The sequence below is a fragment of the Monodon monoceros genome, unplaced genomic scaffold (assembly GCF_005190385.1).
Source record: "Monodon monoceros isolate NGI ecotype Baffin Bay Population unplaced genomic scaffold, NGI_Narwhal_1 Super_Scaffold_2, whole genome shotgun sequence".
NCBI lineage: Eukaryota > Metazoa > Chordata > Mammalia > Artiodactyla > Monodontidae > Monodon > Monodon monoceros.
Window position 1 is genome coordinate 8,287,047 of NW_021703776.1, and position 17,035 is coordinate 8,304,081.

At 47.8% G+C, this 17,035-nt stretch overlaps 1 protein-coding gene across 1 annotated transcript; it reads left to right on the plus strand.

The window, feature by feature from the left end:
- The first annotated feature begins 9,140 nt into the window (after positions 1–9,140).
- IGFBP3 (insulin like growth factor binding protein 3) lies at positions 9,141–17,035 on the plus strand. Its single transcript, XM_029234385.1, has 5 exons — positions 9,141–9,682; positions 12,547–12,773; positions 13,285–13,404; positions 14,415–14,551; positions 15,603–17,035. The coding sequence occupies exons 1-4, from the start codon at positions 9,274–9,276 to the stop codon at positions 14,538–14,540; spliced, it is 882 nt and encodes a 293-aa protein (XP_029090218.1). The 5' UTR covers positions 9,141–9,273; the 3' UTR covers positions 14,541–14,551; positions 15,603–17,035.

The following is a 17,035-nucleotide window of genomic DNA, read 5'->3' on the forward strand; positions in this document are numbered from 1 at the left end:
TCCTTCAGTGAACACTTTGTAATTATTTTAAAAGTTTGATTGCTGATGATAGAAAACTACTTGAATGAATTATCTGGGATTAGTCCTTAAAAAACAGATGTACCCACACTTTTTAAAAAAGAACGACTTCATTGTCTAATTCTCAACTTCTTCTAAAAGAAGGACTGTCTAATTCTTAAATGGGCCAATTAAAAAAATAAAAGAATAGGAAAAGGTATAGCATGCAGACAATAATCAAAAGAAACTGGAGTGTCTAGATTAGCATCAAATAAGCAGACTTCAGAGGAAAGAATGTTAACAAGGTGAGGAGGAACATTGCGTGACGATAAAGCGTCAATTCACAGAATTCCAAAATATGTATGCCGGACTCAGAGCCTCGAAATACACGAAGCAAAAGCTGATCAAACTGAAAGGAGAACTGATTTTTGAACTTAAAGTCTGTGGCCACTCACAGCCCGACTGTCTCAATTCCTGGTCCGTCTCCCCTCAGCTCACCGTCTTGGGGAAACCACTCCCTGTTAAGTCCAACTGTCTGACAGCTCTTTGCACCTGTTGCTGAATAGAGCTGGAGAACAGGACACGGTCATGCTAATTAGTCTTATTTTAAATTCATGACATTCCAGTGGGTCCTTAATGCTACCATTTTCCCAAGCCATTCCCCTTCCCATGCTTGTGATCTCTATTTCCCCCTTTCTCCTCCCACCTGTGTTGATTTTTCTCCTTTCCTGGCTGATAACTCAGGCTTTTTTTTTTTTCCTTTTTAGTTTCTCATGACCTCACTCACTGCTTTGGTAATTTCATCCAATCTCATTGTTTCAAGTACAAAATATATTCCTTTCTTTAGGCTGCCTAACAAATTACCACAAATGGAGTGGCTTAAAATGACAGAAATTTATTACCTCCGTGTTCTGGAGGCCAGAAGTCTGAAAGGAACGTGCCAGCAGGTCCAGGCTTCCTCTAAGACATTAGGTAGAATCATTCCTCACCTCCCCTAGCGTATGGTGGTGCAGGCAATCTTAGGCGTTCCTTGGCTTATAGCTAGATCTCCCCAATTTCTGCCTCTCTTCACAAGGCGTTTTCCCCTCTGTCTGTGTCTGTGTCTCTCCTCTTACATGGACACCTAACACTGGATTTAGGACCTACTCTCATCCTGTATGAGCTCATCTTAACTAATTACATCTGCAAAGACATTTAAAAGTAAGTTCACATTCCATGTGTACATGAATTTCAAGGTAACACTATTTAATTCAGTATATTTTGCCCTCTGCCCTCCAAAAATTGACATCTGTCCCGCATACAAAATACATTCACCTCATCTTAAAATCTTTCATTCCAGAATTATCCCAAAATCTCATCTAAATATGATCAACTCAAAAAGTTCCAAATCCCATAATCTACTTGCCTAAATGGCCCAGATGGGTGATACTGAGGGTATGACCCATCCTGGGGCAAAATTCCTCTCCATGTGTAGACCTTTTAAACTAGAAAACATGTTATCTGCTTCCAAAATGCAATGGTGGGGCAGGCATAGGATAGGCATTCCCATTTCAAAAGGGAGAAATTGTAAGGAATAAAAGGGTCATGGGTCCCAAGTCCAAAACGCAGCAGGGCAAATTCCACTAGGTTTCAGGACCTGAGAATAATCCTCTGTTGTTTGATGCTCCACCCTCAGGGCCTGCAGAGAGAAAATCAAAACAAAACAAATCAAAAACTTCCTATAAAGAGGACTTCAGGACCAGATGGTTTCACTGATAAATTCTACCAACTATATAAAGAAGTAATATCAAAGACTCTATACAAACTCCCCCAGAAATAAGATATTACAAGGAAAAAGAACTACAGATTAATATCTCTCATGAACACAGATGCAAAAATTCTGAAAAAATATTTTAGCAAACCAAGTGCAGCAATATATAAAAGAATAAGACCAAGGGGCTAAGGGAAGAGATTGGGGTGGCGTGTGCTATCCCAAGAATGCAAGGCTGGTTTAACATTTGAAAATATTCTATGCAACTCACCACATTAATAACCTAAGGAAGAAAAGCTATATGATCATTTCCATAGATGCAGTAAAGGCATTGAACAAAAGTCAACATCCATTCCTAATAAAATGCTCTCTATGCAAAATAGGAAAAGAGATGAACTTTGTCATCCTGATAATTGTCACCCATGCAAAACTGACAGCTTATATCATACTTGATTATAAAAGTCCGAATGCTTTTTCCCCAAGATCAGAAACACAACAAGGATGTCCTCTTTTACCATTCCAATCAAGCATCATACTAGAAGTTCCAGCCAGTGTTACAAGGCAAGAGAAAGAAATAAAAGGCATCCAGATTGGAAAACAACATAAAACTTCTTTATTCACAGATGACATAATACATAATAGAACTACTAGAACTGAAAAAAAAAAGAACTACTAGAACTAATAAATGAGTTTTGCACATTTGCAGGATACAAAATCAATATACCCAAATCAATTGTATACTAGTGATAAAAACTTAGAAATTTAAATCTTAAAAATATACCATTTACGGGCTTCCCTGGTGGCGCAGTGGTTGAGAGTCCGCCTGCCGAGGCAGGGGACACGGGTTCGTGTCCCAGTCCGGGAGGATCCCACATGCCGCAGAGCGGCTGGGCCCGTGAGCCATGGCTGCTAAGCCTGCGTGTCCGGAGCCTGTGCTCCACCTCGGGAGAGGCCACAACAGTTAGAGGCCCGCATACCACAAAAAAATATATAGATAGATAGATATAGATATAGATATACCATTTACAATTGCATCCAAAAATATGAAATACTTAGAAATATGTATGACAAAACACATGCAAGACTTATACACTGAAAAATAAATGGATATATACACTGTGTTCATGAGTCTGAAGACCCAGTATTATTGAGGTCAATTCTTCCCAAATTGATCTCTAGAATCAGAGAAATCCTAGCCAAAATGCTGGTAGATAGATATAGATATAGATATAGATAATATATATAGATATATCTAGATCTAGATCTAGATCTATATATAGATATAGATATCTAGATATATATAGATAGAGCTATCTATATTGAAAATTTGGTTCTAAAGTTCATGTGAAAATTCTAAGACTTAAAAGAGCCAAAACAAGTTTTTTTTTAAAGAAAGAATAAATTTGAAGAACTAGCACTATCTGATTTTAAAATTATTATAGAACCTCAGTAATGAGAACAGTGTGATACTGGCAGAAAGATAAATAAATAGAGATGGCATAATAGATAGACCAGTGGAAGAGCATAGAGAACCCAAAATATACCCACACATATATAGACAACTGATTTTCAACAAAGGCATAAAAGCAGTTCAGTGGAGGATACTCTTCAGAAAATGATGCTGGAAAGAGGATATCCATATAACTTCAATCCATATCTCCCACCAAATTTGAAAATTAACTCAAAATGGACCATAGGCCTAAATGTAAGAGGTAAAATTATAAAACTTTTAGAAGAAAACAAGATAAACCCTTGGTGTGTGACCTTGGGTTGGGCAAAGATTTCTTAGACATAACACTAAAAGCATAATTTATAAAAGAAAAAAGGATAAACTGCACTTCATCAAAATTTAAATTTTCACTCTTCATAATATCTTGATAAAAATTTAAATGGGAGATAATGTATCCAGCAAATATCATATCCAGTAAAGAAGGACTTGTATCCAAAATATATAAAGAAATCTCAAAACTCAATAAGAAAACAAACAGCCCAATTTTTTAAATGGGCAAAAATTTGAACAGACACTTCAGAAGAGAGAAGATACACAGATGACAGATTAGCACAAGACAAATGCTCAACTTCTGTAGTCATTAAGGCAATGCAAATTAAAACCAAAATGAGATACCACTACTTAAATAATAGAATGGCTAAAATTAAAAAGACTGCCCATCCCAAGTGTTGACAACTGGAACTCTCATACACTGCTGGTGGGAATGTAAAATGATACAAACGTTCTGGAAAACAGTTTGACAATTTGTCAATTTCATAAAACATCAAGTATATCTATCTATATATATATATACACACACATATATGTGTATACATATTCTATATATGAATATATATAAATGTCTGGGCATATATGATATTTTACATGTATTATATATATATATGATTATATATCATATAATCCAGATATTCCACTACTAGTATTTATCCAGGAGAACTGAAAACTTGCACCCATACAAATATTTGTACATGAATGTTCACAGAAGTTTTACATTTAATGGCCAAAGAATGAAAACAACTCAAATATACAAGTTAATAGATTTTAAAAACCAGGGTTGTATGTATACAATGGGATTCAACTCAACAACAAAAGAAGTGAACTGTTTATTCTTCCCTGCCTCAACAGGGATAAATCTCAAAATAATTATGCTGAGTAACAGAAACCAGATGAAAAAGAGTCCATACTGTAAGATTCCATTCATATAAAATTCTAGAAAATGCAAACTAAAGTAACAGAAAGGAGATCACTGGTTGGGAGGTGACAGGATTGGTGTCAGTGCCAGAGGCAAACCAGCTGAATGGAAAATGCCCCCCAAATCTTCCTTGCTCCCCATTGGCCAGGGAAAGACCCTATTATGCCCATGGCCAGTTTGACCGCTGCATACCATCCCCAAAGAGAGCAGCAACTGGAAACATGTTAACATTTGAACTAACGAGTCAGGAATCTGGAGGGGGGGGTGGGGGGCTTTGGTTTGGAATCCATTTGAGAGTAAATCCTCTAATTTAAGGTTTGTTCAGGTGGCTCTGTAAATACAGAAATACATTTTGACTTCCCATGTACTGGTATTACTGTGTCCAAGAGCTAATCCTTCCATGGAAGCCATGAGATACACAGCAGTGCTCTTTCCTGGTCTTGGAATCAAGGTTCAGAACCTGCTCCGGTCAGAAGCTAGCAAGGGTGGGCAAACAATCAGGTCTCCTGTGATCAAGGTTCCAATCTCCCTCTTAGCTCCCGAAGTTCCAGCCTTGAACAAAAGCTGGATCTGAGACAGACTCAGGAATTGCCCCCCTGTGGACGACCAGAACAGAGGAACAGCCCTCGCCCTGTAAATGACTACACAGGCATGGGTGCCAGGGCCCATGGGGACAGCAATGCTATTGTGAGAGAAAAAGCTGTGGACAGGGAATCATTGTGCTGAACAGAAACCTGCCTTTCACCGGGTGGGAGCCCAGAAGACTTGTCTTCTGCTTACAACGTGACCAAGCCCTTTCTCTGGAAGCCCTTCATCCATCTCCAAATTGTCAGACCAAGCAGGATGGCACTAACTCTGAAGTCCCCGGCTCTAATGCCACTGGTGCCACTTTCCCAATCCACTTTATCAAGCTTCCCTCTCAGAATTCCACCTCCTCTGAAAGACACGTGCCAACATCCATGCTGTTCATTCCAAGGCCTCCCTCATCCCTCCAGGCACACAGAGCTGCGGTCCTTGCAAGCTCATATCCCTCCTTAAGACTCAACTCACCTCTCTGAAGCTCCTTTCGACCACACAGGAGAGTCTGTGCCCCCTCCCCTGGGTCACAAACACACTCGGTCAACTCTTCTGTGTTTCTCATGGTCACACTGCACACCACTGTCTGGCCCCCATCAGTCTCTCCAGACAGCCTGTGGGACCCTGTGGCCAGCACATGGAAGGGCTCAGTTTGCGGACAGATAAACTCTTAATGGTGTCATTTGTAGGTTAGGGTCATTTCTAGTGTTTTTCTCAGCAGTAATGTCCTAGTGCATCCCCAAACTCAGGAGACTCACCTAGCAGGCCATCTGATGGAGGGGAAATTAGGTTCCCTTTCCCCACCCACACCTCCTCTAGAGGGAAATGGCAAAGCTTTAGGCAGAGTGGCACCGATCCCTGAAACTAGGTCCATAACATCACTCCCCTCTAGGAGTTAGGACATTTCTGTTCAGAGTCTACTGTGGTAGGTAAACCTGACAGCCACACCTCTGGGACATAGAAGACAGGGCTTGCTGCTGGGGGCAGGGAGAGAGACCATAGGGTGGTGTGACCAGCTAGGGCAGAAGAGAAGCAAGGGAGGTGGACGTCATATGGAGACAAGGTGCCTGTGAGCTGCTCTAAGAAATGAGTGGCTTCTGTCATGAGGTGAAGATAGGCAGGCTGACCCAGCAATCACCCCTCATAATCAGGCCAACTGAATTTTGTTAGTGAAAAGGGATATATCCCATCCCGTCTCCTGTCTGTTATGCCAATGGTTGTCTGCTACTTTACAATTATTCAGCAATCTATGCCAAGTACCTTCACCAGGGGAAAAGCCATCTATCCTACCAACCACTTTATGTTAATAACCACAAACGCCAGATGAATTGGTAGTTTGACAAAATTAACTAGAATGCCACAAAATTAAGTTTTATCCCGTCCAAGTCCCCAAGTCTTCCCTGCAACAACTACATTCCATGGTGGGGGGAGGAGGGGATTGTGGTTCCCTGCAGTTTTGTGAAATAAAAATGATTAAAAATTGAAACACAATTCTCCCCACATCACTGCCCCAGATTTACTTTGCAAGATTTCACGAGAAAGGTCATGAGAGTCTATGAAACGCTGTTGTGGAATGTTATTGCAAGTTACAGTGTAACCTTTAGTTTTCTTGGTCTCTGGCTTGTTCAGGGACATCCTGACGCTTAGGCGCCCCCTAGGGACTCCGCGCAGAACATTCACCTTTTCTCCAACTGCACGGCGAGGTCTGTGACTTTAGACATTCTCCCTGGGCTTCCCTTGTCCACTACTTAGATGATGATGCTGGTAGGGGCTTCCCCTTCCCCGGTGGCGCAGTGGTTAAGAGTCTCCGCCTGCCAATGGAGGAGACACGGGTTCGAGCCCTGGTCCGGGAAGATCCCACATGCCGCGGTGCAACTAAGCCCGTGCGCCACAACTACTGAGCCTGCGCTCTAGAGCCCGTGAGCCACAACTGCTGAGTCCGTGTGCCACAACTACTGAAGCCCGCCCACCTAGAGCCCGTGCTCCCAAAAAGAGAAGCCACCACAATGAGAAGCCTGCGCACCGCAACGAAGAGTAGCCCCCGCTCCTCGCCGCAACCAGAGAAAAGCCCGTGTGCAGCAACAAAGACCCAAGGCAGCCAAAATTAAAATAAAATAGACAATGCTGATAAAAAATGTCACACTGACCAAAGACCAGCTCAGCCCCGGATATAACACTGTGCTAAACAGAGGCGGACCTGCCAACCCAAGAACCTTCTGATACAGAAACCGGCTGGAATATCAGAGTCAAGTTCTCCATGGTTACCTATTAAGGAGGAACACATGTTTTGTTTCAATTTTCCAATGAAATTGGAGACCCTGTTCTTGGCTGTCAAAGCAGATAACATACAGGTACAAGGAGTGGTACAGGAGAAAGGGAATAGACAGCGATGGTTATGGCACAGTTCACAGTAAACAGGGCAATCTAGCCTGAGTGCTGCGGAAGGAGGTGGGGCGCGACAGGGACATGAGGGGCTGTGCCTTTGAGGGCCGGGGGAGACAAGACCCTCTCTGTTTGCCTTTTATCTGTTCTCCTTTGTAAAGCCTCAGTTAGTACTATCATTTTATTATTTATTTGCTATGAGTAAATTGGCCTTCCCAATTTACTAAAAGGAGGCGCTGTATGGTGATATATACATATATATATACACACATACACACACAGAGTAGGGACCATGTTAACTTCACCCACGGCTGCGTAGAGCGCTGCCCGGGGTGGAGGAGGGAATGCAAGGAGGTCCTGATTTGCTGTTTCTACTGCAAACTGCAAAAGGGTCCTCCTAGACACCGATCCTCCTCCTAGGGCAAGTATCCGTTTTCTACAGCGTCCAGGAAAGTCCGCTCACGCGGTGGTCTCGCCACTTCCCACTGCTGATCCACACGCCCTTTGTAAGAGCCTTGAAAGTGTAATTCCAAATTCAATCCTGGACCACTGGCGTCCTCTGTTGGTCACCTAGGGAAGGGGTGCGCAGACACAGTTGAAAAGATCCGCACGGAGCCGGCCCACCAGATTCACCGAGACCTCCCGGCGCAATTGTGCTCTCGGACTTTCCCCCCTAGTGCAAAGTGTTTACATTGCACAGATGAGTGAGAATTCCAAAGTCTCCACTTCAACGCACCGCAGGAAACTTAGTACAGGAATACAAAGTGACCTGAAAAAATGATAGTGAAAATCACCAATTTTAAGGACTTAGGTTATTAATCACGCTTCAGCAGTGCTGGCTTTATTGTTTTTTATATTCTTTTGTTAGGTTATTAATCACGCTTCAGCAGTGCTGGCTTTATTGTTTTTTATATTCTTTTGTTGTGAATGTAAGCTCTATTTGAAAACAATGCCTAAAACAAGAACAGGCGTCATGTCAAATCTCTGACAAGCCTTGCTAAGGACCCATTCGCCGCAGGCCCACTTTGCTAACCAAGTACTTGCGTACAGACAGCAAGTGTGAGCCCTCACCTCTTTGAGAAGTTACGTAGAAAGGACGAAAACCACGTGCGCACCTGCAGACGCGCATTTGTGGGGGGAAGGTAGGTGCTAATGATAAAACCCCGAGTCCTTGGCTCCCCGAGACCCCGATGCGAATCGGGTATCCTCATTCAGAAATTCATCCCCCGACCCAAGGAATTAAATTTTGCAAAGCTTTGCCAAGTACACACGGTGAAGAGCTGCGCTCACCAGTTTCCCTGACACCATCTCGCCACGGAGCGACCTCAACCTGGGGCACAGAGGGAGAAGGGCGGCTGCAACGGGGTGGCCAAGGTCGGGGGCGCTGGGGTGGCCTGGGGCGCCGGAGATGCCTGGGTGGCCGAAGCGCTTGGGTGGCCGGAGGCACCTGGGACGGCGGGGTGGTGGTGCTGCCGAGTTCCCGGGGACCGAGGGGTTCCGGGGTGGGGGGGGGTGGGGGGGGCGCCGGGCATGAGCGAGCGAAGCAGGTGCGCGGACGGCCGCGCGCTACGCGCCCCCGCACTCGGCCAGGCCGCACAGGGCGAGGCGCGGGCCCGGGGATCCGGGTCCGCGCCAGCCCGCCCCCGCCCCCCTCCCCGCAGACGGCGCGCCGTTCCGGGGCGTGTCCTCGGCCACCCGGCTTCTATATAGTGGCTGGCGCACCCAGGCCGCCCAGATGCTAGCGCGGCAGCTCCGCACTGAGGATTGGACCCTTCCTGCCACGCTCCCACATCCTCGCGCCGCTCGCTGTCGCCCCGTCCCCGCGTCCCCCGGCCAGCCCAGCATCGGGTCCCCGCGGCGGGTGCCATGCTGAGGGCGCGCCCCGCGCTCTGGACTGCGGCTCTGACCGCGCTGGCATTTCTCCACGGGCCGCCAGCGGCACGGGCCGGCGCGGGCGCTGCGGGCGCCGGCCCAGTGGTGCGCTGCGAGCCGTGCGACGCGCGTGCCCTGGCCCAGTGCGCGCCGCCTCCCCCTGCGCCCCCGTGCGCCGAGCTTGTGCGCGAGCCGGGCTGTGGCTGCTGCCTGACGTGCGCGCTGCGCGAGGGTCAGCCTTGCGGCGTCTACACCGAGCGCTGCGGCTCCGGCCTCCGCTGCCAGCCGCCGCCCGGCGAGCCGCGCCCGCTACAAGCGCTGCTGGACGGCCGCGGGATCTGCGCCAACGCCAGCGCCGCCGGCCGCCTGCGCGCCTACCTGCTGCCCGCAACGCCCGCGCCAGGTGAGCAACCCACGCCAGGTGCGCCGCCGAAGCGCGCCCCTCGGCCAAGGCCAAAGGTGGTACCTCTGTGGAGACTTCGCTGCTGTTCCCACCCCAAGGGTTGTAAGTGGGGAAGCTGAAGCCCCGCGAGGCGAGGACGCTCGCCTGGGGGACCCTCCGCAACCGGCCCTATACTCGCTCCGTTCTTTGAGTGCAGAGTTCTTGTAAATTGTAAAGCGCTTTCGGCGAAAATGGGTTATAGATTTCCTGGGCAGGGAGGGAGCGGATGCAGAGGTTAACGGTCAATGGAGAGATCCTGGACGGAGGAGATTCTCAAGCCATTCATGCAGGCGCCGCGCCGAAACGTGGGCGTGTACTGTGCGGTCCAATTCCGTACCGCGACTTCTGTTTCCCACGAACGAAGAGCGAGCGTGTCCATGCCGAGGATGCTTGCGGGGCCGGGGGCGCAGGGAATGGGCCAGGGCGGATTTGGACGGGGAAGGTGGGCAGGCACGTTGAGGGAAATGGTAGCTGGCTTTAAAAATACTGAATTACACAGACTTACGGTTTGCAAAGCAGTTTCAGGCCCGGGGGTGTCCCAGAAGCAGCGAGGTGGGAACCGGGTCGGACAACCTGACGTTCAGAAAGAAATGACTCTGGAGTTGGCAGGTGTTCCTCTAAATTTCAAGCACGCTTAGCCAGCCTCACTCAGGTATGTGAATGAACTTACCGCGTCGCTGAAGGCTAGGAGATAAAGCCCTCACCTCCAGCCACCAGCTGGACAGGCCACCGTGGGCTAGCCCCCATCTGGGGCTAGAAGGATGGAAATCCCCTTATAATTTCCTTACCTGCAGATTTCCACTCCCAGGTGAGGCTATTTCCTTTCAGGCCTCGTGGAAAGGTAAAATTACAACTGCCTGAAACATACACTGGCTCCAGTAGACTGGTTAGAATTGCTGGATGCATTTGTCTCTCAGAAGTTTTTATAGATGTTGTAACTTTTGGCTAGACTTCAATGGGAATTAAGATTACTGTCGTAGTAGCTCCATAGTATAGGTTGATGGGGTTTATTATAAAATTACGGAAAGATCTAAGTGACTTCTAAAATCCACTTGGGGGGTACATTTAAATAACAGTCAAAAGTTTAAGAAAATTATCTGTGGCTTAAATGGAACGGTTTTCTTTTCCTCTCTCAGCAGGCATTAGAAAGAAACCAAGGAAGTTTAAGAAATTACTCAGAGTTCTTGGAAAAGAAATGCAAATATATTCATTTACATATCCTTAGCATCCCCTTTGCCCCAGTACTTCCGTGGAAAAAATAAATAAATAAAACTAAGATGAAAGGAAATTGAAACCAAATTCTACCAATTAAAAACTTACTCTGTCGGTTGCTGTGCTGGATAAATTTGTGCTTCCCCAAACACCAGACCCCTTGGGAACTTTGCAACTTCTCCTCCTCATGGAACTGTTTCTTTTCCCGGGTGATCGAAACCCAGAGAGAAGGAGGACTTCCCCAAACACCCCTGTGAGCGCACCTGCCCGAGATGCCTCCAGGAGAGAGCAGGGCTTCTGCAACAGAAGCAGAGTATCTTTCAGCCCTTCTCAACCCTCCAGAAGCACTCTCCAAGCCAGAGCTAGACATTTGCTCCTCAGAGCCTAGAGCCAGAGGCCTTGGCAGGCTTCCAGGCAGGTGAGCAGGCTGCCACCTTGATGGGCCAGTTCTCGGAGGGTAGAGAACAGGTCAGCTGGAGCAGTGCGCTTGGCACCCCAGGTGTAGTAGATGCGGGATCAGATAGCGAACTGAGCCCCACCTGGGAGGGGGAGGCATCAGGACTCTGCTCGTCAGTGAAGCCATCCTATGACAGTTACCTGGCTGCATAGAACCAGGCAAGAGGAAGGGGCTCCCCACTGGCCCTTCTCCCTTAGCCGGCCCAAGTTCATCCTGGAAAAGGAACAGAGAGCATTCTCCTTCCATATCAGCTGCAATTTAGCCAGTATACTTCAAATCCCAGTGACGCTGTGGACATTCCAATATCAATAGCAAGTATGTCTTCATTAGTTTGATTACAATCAGAGATGTGCAGAAGTGGCTTCCTTTTCAGAGTGAAGGTCTTTGGCACAAAGGATTGTTAAGCCTTGTTTGGTGATGTCCTTATCCCATTTGCTCCTATGCAGACAAGGAAGGAAGGACTCACCCAGGATAGTGCCCCAGGATCCGCAGGGTCTGTGCAGCTCTTGTGGGTGTTCCAGACCCTGCACGGACAGTGAGAGATGTGACAGCGAGACCTATGAAACACTACCAGACATGCCTCATGAGTCCAGGGGCCTGAGGCAAAGGCGCTTTGTGGAGAGTTCAGTTTCCCCATCTGAGCCCTTTGCCTGGTGGCACTTAGGACGGGCTGGAATCAGAATCCCTGGGGCTTGCTGACTCCCAGGTTTCTGCCATCGCCCCAGCGCTTCTGATTCAGCAGGGCCGGGTGGGGCAGAGGATGTGCTTGTCCACAAGTCCACACGGGGGAGGCCTGCACTGGGGCATCCCTGAGGGATTTCTGAGTGGGCCTCGGAGCCTTCCCTGGCTCGGGTCTGCCCCCTCCTGGTGGAGGATGAGAGGTACTTGAAAGCTGAGAGCATGAAAAGCATTTTTTTTCAGCGGCACCTACTTTGTAATAGCACGTGTCAGATTTCATTTTTAAGAGATGCCTTCTTGAGACCAAGGGAGTACCACTCACCACTAGTATTACGGAATAATACTTTATCAAGGTGTTTTTCTAAACTTGGAATTGTTGAATCACATTTCCATTTGGTTCGGACTTGGTCAAAATGGTAAGATTCCGTCGTTAAATGTCAATGACCCTCAAGTCTGTGTCTCCCTTGTGTCTTTCAAGGAAATGGCAGTGAGTCAGAGGAAGGCCACAGCGTGGGGAGCACAGAGAACCAGGCCCTGACCAGCACGCACAGGGTGCCCGACTCCAAATTCCACCCCGTCCACACCAAGATGGACGTCATCAAGAAAGGACACGCCAAGGACAGCCAGCGCTACAAGGTCGACTATGAGTCTCAGAGCACAGACACGCAGAACTTCTCGTCCGAGTCCAAGCGTGAGACGGAATACGTGAGCGCTTTTCCTTTTGCTGTTGAGGGTGGGGCTGCCCGGCCTGGGCATCTGGAGATCACAGGGTTGCTCTTTACTCAAGAGCCCCGACAGTTATTTCGGTGGTCCTGCTGCTTGAGCGAGCAGCCAAGAGCCCATCCTTACAGAAGGGCTATTGACCCTCCCCTATGGCAGAGATCTCCTGAGTATCAGTGTATATTGACCCTCCCCTATGGCAGAGATCTCCTGAGAATCAGTGTACCGCTCTCCAGGCCCCTGCAGGGCAGAGAGGTGTTCTCACAAGAGCTGTTCACGTGGCCTCTGAGTGTCCTGGCCTCTGTGGGTCCCTGTCCCAGTTCTGTGCCTCGCTCTGTGGAGTCAGAAGAGAGGCAGGGAGCCCTGGTTGGCAGCTGCGTGGGAACGGTGACAGCTAAGTCGGGCAGAGACGCTCAGGGGCACATGGCCGGTTCCCTGGGCGTTACAGGGTTTTGTCAGACAGGGAGTTCCCAGGTAACCTGAGTTTTCTCCCCAGGGGCCCTGCCGCCGGGAAATGGAGGACACGCTGAACCATCTCAAGTTCCTGAACATGCTCAGCCCCAGGGGCATCCACATTCCCAACTGCGACAAGAAGGGCTTCTACAAGAAAAAGCAGGTGAGCACGGTCCGCGCAGCTCCTTTCTCTCCCACCATCCGCTTACGCGGAGGAGAGACCAGCCCTCCACCCAAGTGCTCTGGCTGCCGCCGTTGCTTGCGGTCCCTGCCACATCCAAGACCTCTGAGGGGCTTCCCCTAAATCCCTAAATCCTGGTGTCTTCCCGCCGTCCGCTTCTGCCTCCCGACCCACAGAGCAACGCGAGGCCTCCCTGGAGCCTTTTACTAGCCATAGAGGGACCCAGACACGTTAGCACTGCACCGTGGAGGGATGTTTTTATTAACTATTGTAGAGAATTTCCAAGAAGCCTGACGTGAGGTGCTGTGGCAGGAGGCTTACCCTGAGGTCCCATGTTGGTCCCTTCCACACCCGTGCCTTCCTGGTGGTGACCAGCTATAAAGGATCAGATACATTGTTATTTTAAGGCATACTGAGTGTACCTCTGTAGATTTCAGATCACTCTATGGGAGCATCTCAATGGACTTTCTAATTGGATGACTCCTACCTCAGCATCTACGGAACTAGCCACAGAACACAGGGCCACGTTCAGAGTGTTGGTGGGAGTGTTCAGTGGCCACTGGTCTCTTTGCCTTTTCATATATATCTATCAGTACTTATTCAGCAAACTCACCCTGAGAAGGTACCATATACACAGCTTGGGGTGTGCTCTGAAAGACCCAAATGTGACAAGCACAGGGCAGATGGGACATTATCATTCCCCCCATTCAGCAGGTAGACCTGTAGGACCAACAGGGGCCAATGTCCACCCCAGCGAGACCCTGAGGGACACAAAACCACCAGGACCCCTGCTTTCTTGGGGCACTCATACCTGCCCAACATGCCCCCAGACACACGCTGTGCACACAAGGCCTTGATCAGTTGTGCTTCCGCAGCATAGCAGAGGCCGTGCTGGGAAACCATCCTGGGTGCTGACCACCTGCCCCCGTCGTCAGGACCCCCTTGGCGGGGCCTCCCCGGGACTCACTGGATCATTTGTGCTTTGCCCACAGTGCCGCCCTTCCAAAGGCAGGAAGCGGGGCTTCTGCTGGTGCGTGGATAAGTACGGGCAGCCCCTCCCGGGCTTCGACGTGAAGGGGAAAGGGGACGTGCACTGCTACAGCATGGAGAGCAAGTAGACTGCGGCCACGTAAGCCCTGGGCACTGGTGGGATCCGAGGGGGCGCAGGACCCAGCCTGGTGGGAGGGGCATCTATAGATCCCAGGGGCTGGCGACCCAGAAGCGGCACTGGCCTGGAGGACAGACCCACACGAGACAGGGCCCTCAACCCGCCCAAACCAGAGCAGGAAAGAGGGTCTGTGACCAGCTTGTCTTAGAGATACTTAGCCTCATTTTTTTTGAACTTTTTATTTTACATTAGTGTATAGTTGATTACCAATGTTGTGTTAGTTTCAGGTGTGCAACAGAGTGATTCAGTTAAACATATACATGTATCTGTTCTTTTTCAAATTCTTTTCCCAGTTAGGTTGTTACATAATATTGAGCAGAGTTCCCCGTGCTCTACAGTAGGTCCTTGTTGGTTATCCATTTTAAATATAGCAGTGCCTCATTTTTAAGGAACTTAGAACACTTAAACATTCATACACAACGTAAGATTTCCAAAGTTAAGCTTTTCCCCCGTGAGCCTGATGGTTCATTTATCTTCACATGTAAACTGTTTTCATCCAGAAGAACTTGTTAAAGGAATGTGTTTCTAAAAGACGTGGCTTTTTCTTCCCAGTAAAATACATTATGGCTATTCTGGGAGTCTATGATTAATAGCATGTTAATAAAGTTTATTTAAATCTAACGTGAAAATGAAATTTCAAACCATCACGTGGAAGAATGAAATCATATTTTTAAAAAAAAATCTTTTTTCATACATGAGAGAGCTATTGGGGGGAAGAAGATAAATATATTTCATCGTCTCAAGACAAATTTAAGTAAACAGAAGAAGCTGTCATTTTTAGTGATAAGTTCTGTCGCCTTGCAAGTTGGAGAAAATAATTATAATTTTAGGGTGATTACGTTAGTGAACACCGTGGGCGTCTCGTGATGTTCCCTGCTTTGTTAAAAAGTGTGGAATGAGCCTCCACCCTGCCAATTGCCTGGGTATCATGCCTGTGATCCCAGCGTGGGCACCTAGCCCTTTTGATTTGGGGGGAGTTATTTCAATACATTCCTTTTTCTTTCTGTTTTAGTTCATGTGGAGCTCAAATATGCCTTATTTTGCACAAAAGACTGCCAAGGACATGATCAGCAGCTGGCTACAGCCTCGATTTCAATTTCTTTTTGTGGTGAATTGATTTTTTTTTTTTTTTTAAACCAAAGTTTAGAAAGAGATGTTTGAAATGCCTAGTTTTCTTCCAAATGGTGAACTTGGCATCTTTCCACTTTCCAGTAGTCAGTGAAACGCAGTTTGATTCTTCTTGTTGCTTCCTATAAAAATACCTGTAAGCTCAAGCACGGCGTGGCCGTAGCTCACGCCACCCTGGAACCCGCCCCACGTGTTTGCCGACGTAGCCAACCCTTCACTTCATGCCTTAGCGACAGTGTTGCTTATGTAGACGCGCGCTTCGTCCCCACATGTAAGATGAGACAAGGCCTCATCGAGAAGAGGAACGCCCTGCCCTCTGATGCCTGCACATCACGACGCACCCACCTGGAGCTACGTCTTTGAAGCAAGGGCCGGGGTCCCTGGACCAAGAAGATATTTTGTATCTTCAAGGGACCTGCACTGCTTGGAAACTAGTGGAGAGAATAAGGTGGAATCTTGCACAAAAAAATAATAATAATGACCAAGAATGTTCTAGGGAACTCTGGGAACCTACAAAGGTGGGGATTTCTGACCCTTCTTTGTCAGGCAGCTTCCTGAAGACACAGGCTTTGCTGAGGCCCCATGGGGCAGGGGGGCAGGGTGACAGCCAGGGGCATCACAGATAATAGCCTGGTTCTCCAATGACTGCAGAAAATAGCATTTTCCCACTCAACAATTCAAGAGCAAGTGTATTCTTGAGGATAAGCTCCTTAAAGACAAAAGAGGTTTATTTTCATCTCTCCCCTTTTGTCCTCCTTGGCACAATGTAAAAAATAATGATTCTAACCTGGAAGACGAATGGCTTGTTGGGGAGCCGGTCAAGGACACTGGGAGAACACAGAGAATCCCCCTTGCTTTGCTGCACTTGGACTTCCTTCTTTTCTTTCTAAGTCACACGTACACGCAGAGAGAATACCCTCTTCATGACTGTTCACAGTGTATACGTCATCGTCCAGATATGATAGCACCTATACTAGATAATCCTAGACGAATTGTAAGCAATGCTAGAGAATATAAACACGGCCACGACGGAGGGAGGGGGCTCGTGCACAGGGCGCAGCCGCTCTCCCGGAGGCCACCCTCCAGGTCTGGCAGGAGAGTGAGGAGGGGCCCTCGGCCGCCCCACTGCAGCCTCTGGTTGGATGCACGCTGCACACAGCCCTCCTGGAGAACACAAAGGGATCTCAAGATGTTCTGCCTACCTATTAGCTTTCCTTTATTTTTTTAATTAAGTTTTTGAGAAAAAAAAGGTATTTTTGAAAAGTTTGTCTTGCAATGTATTTATAAATAGTAAATAAAGTTTTTACCATAAAGAAA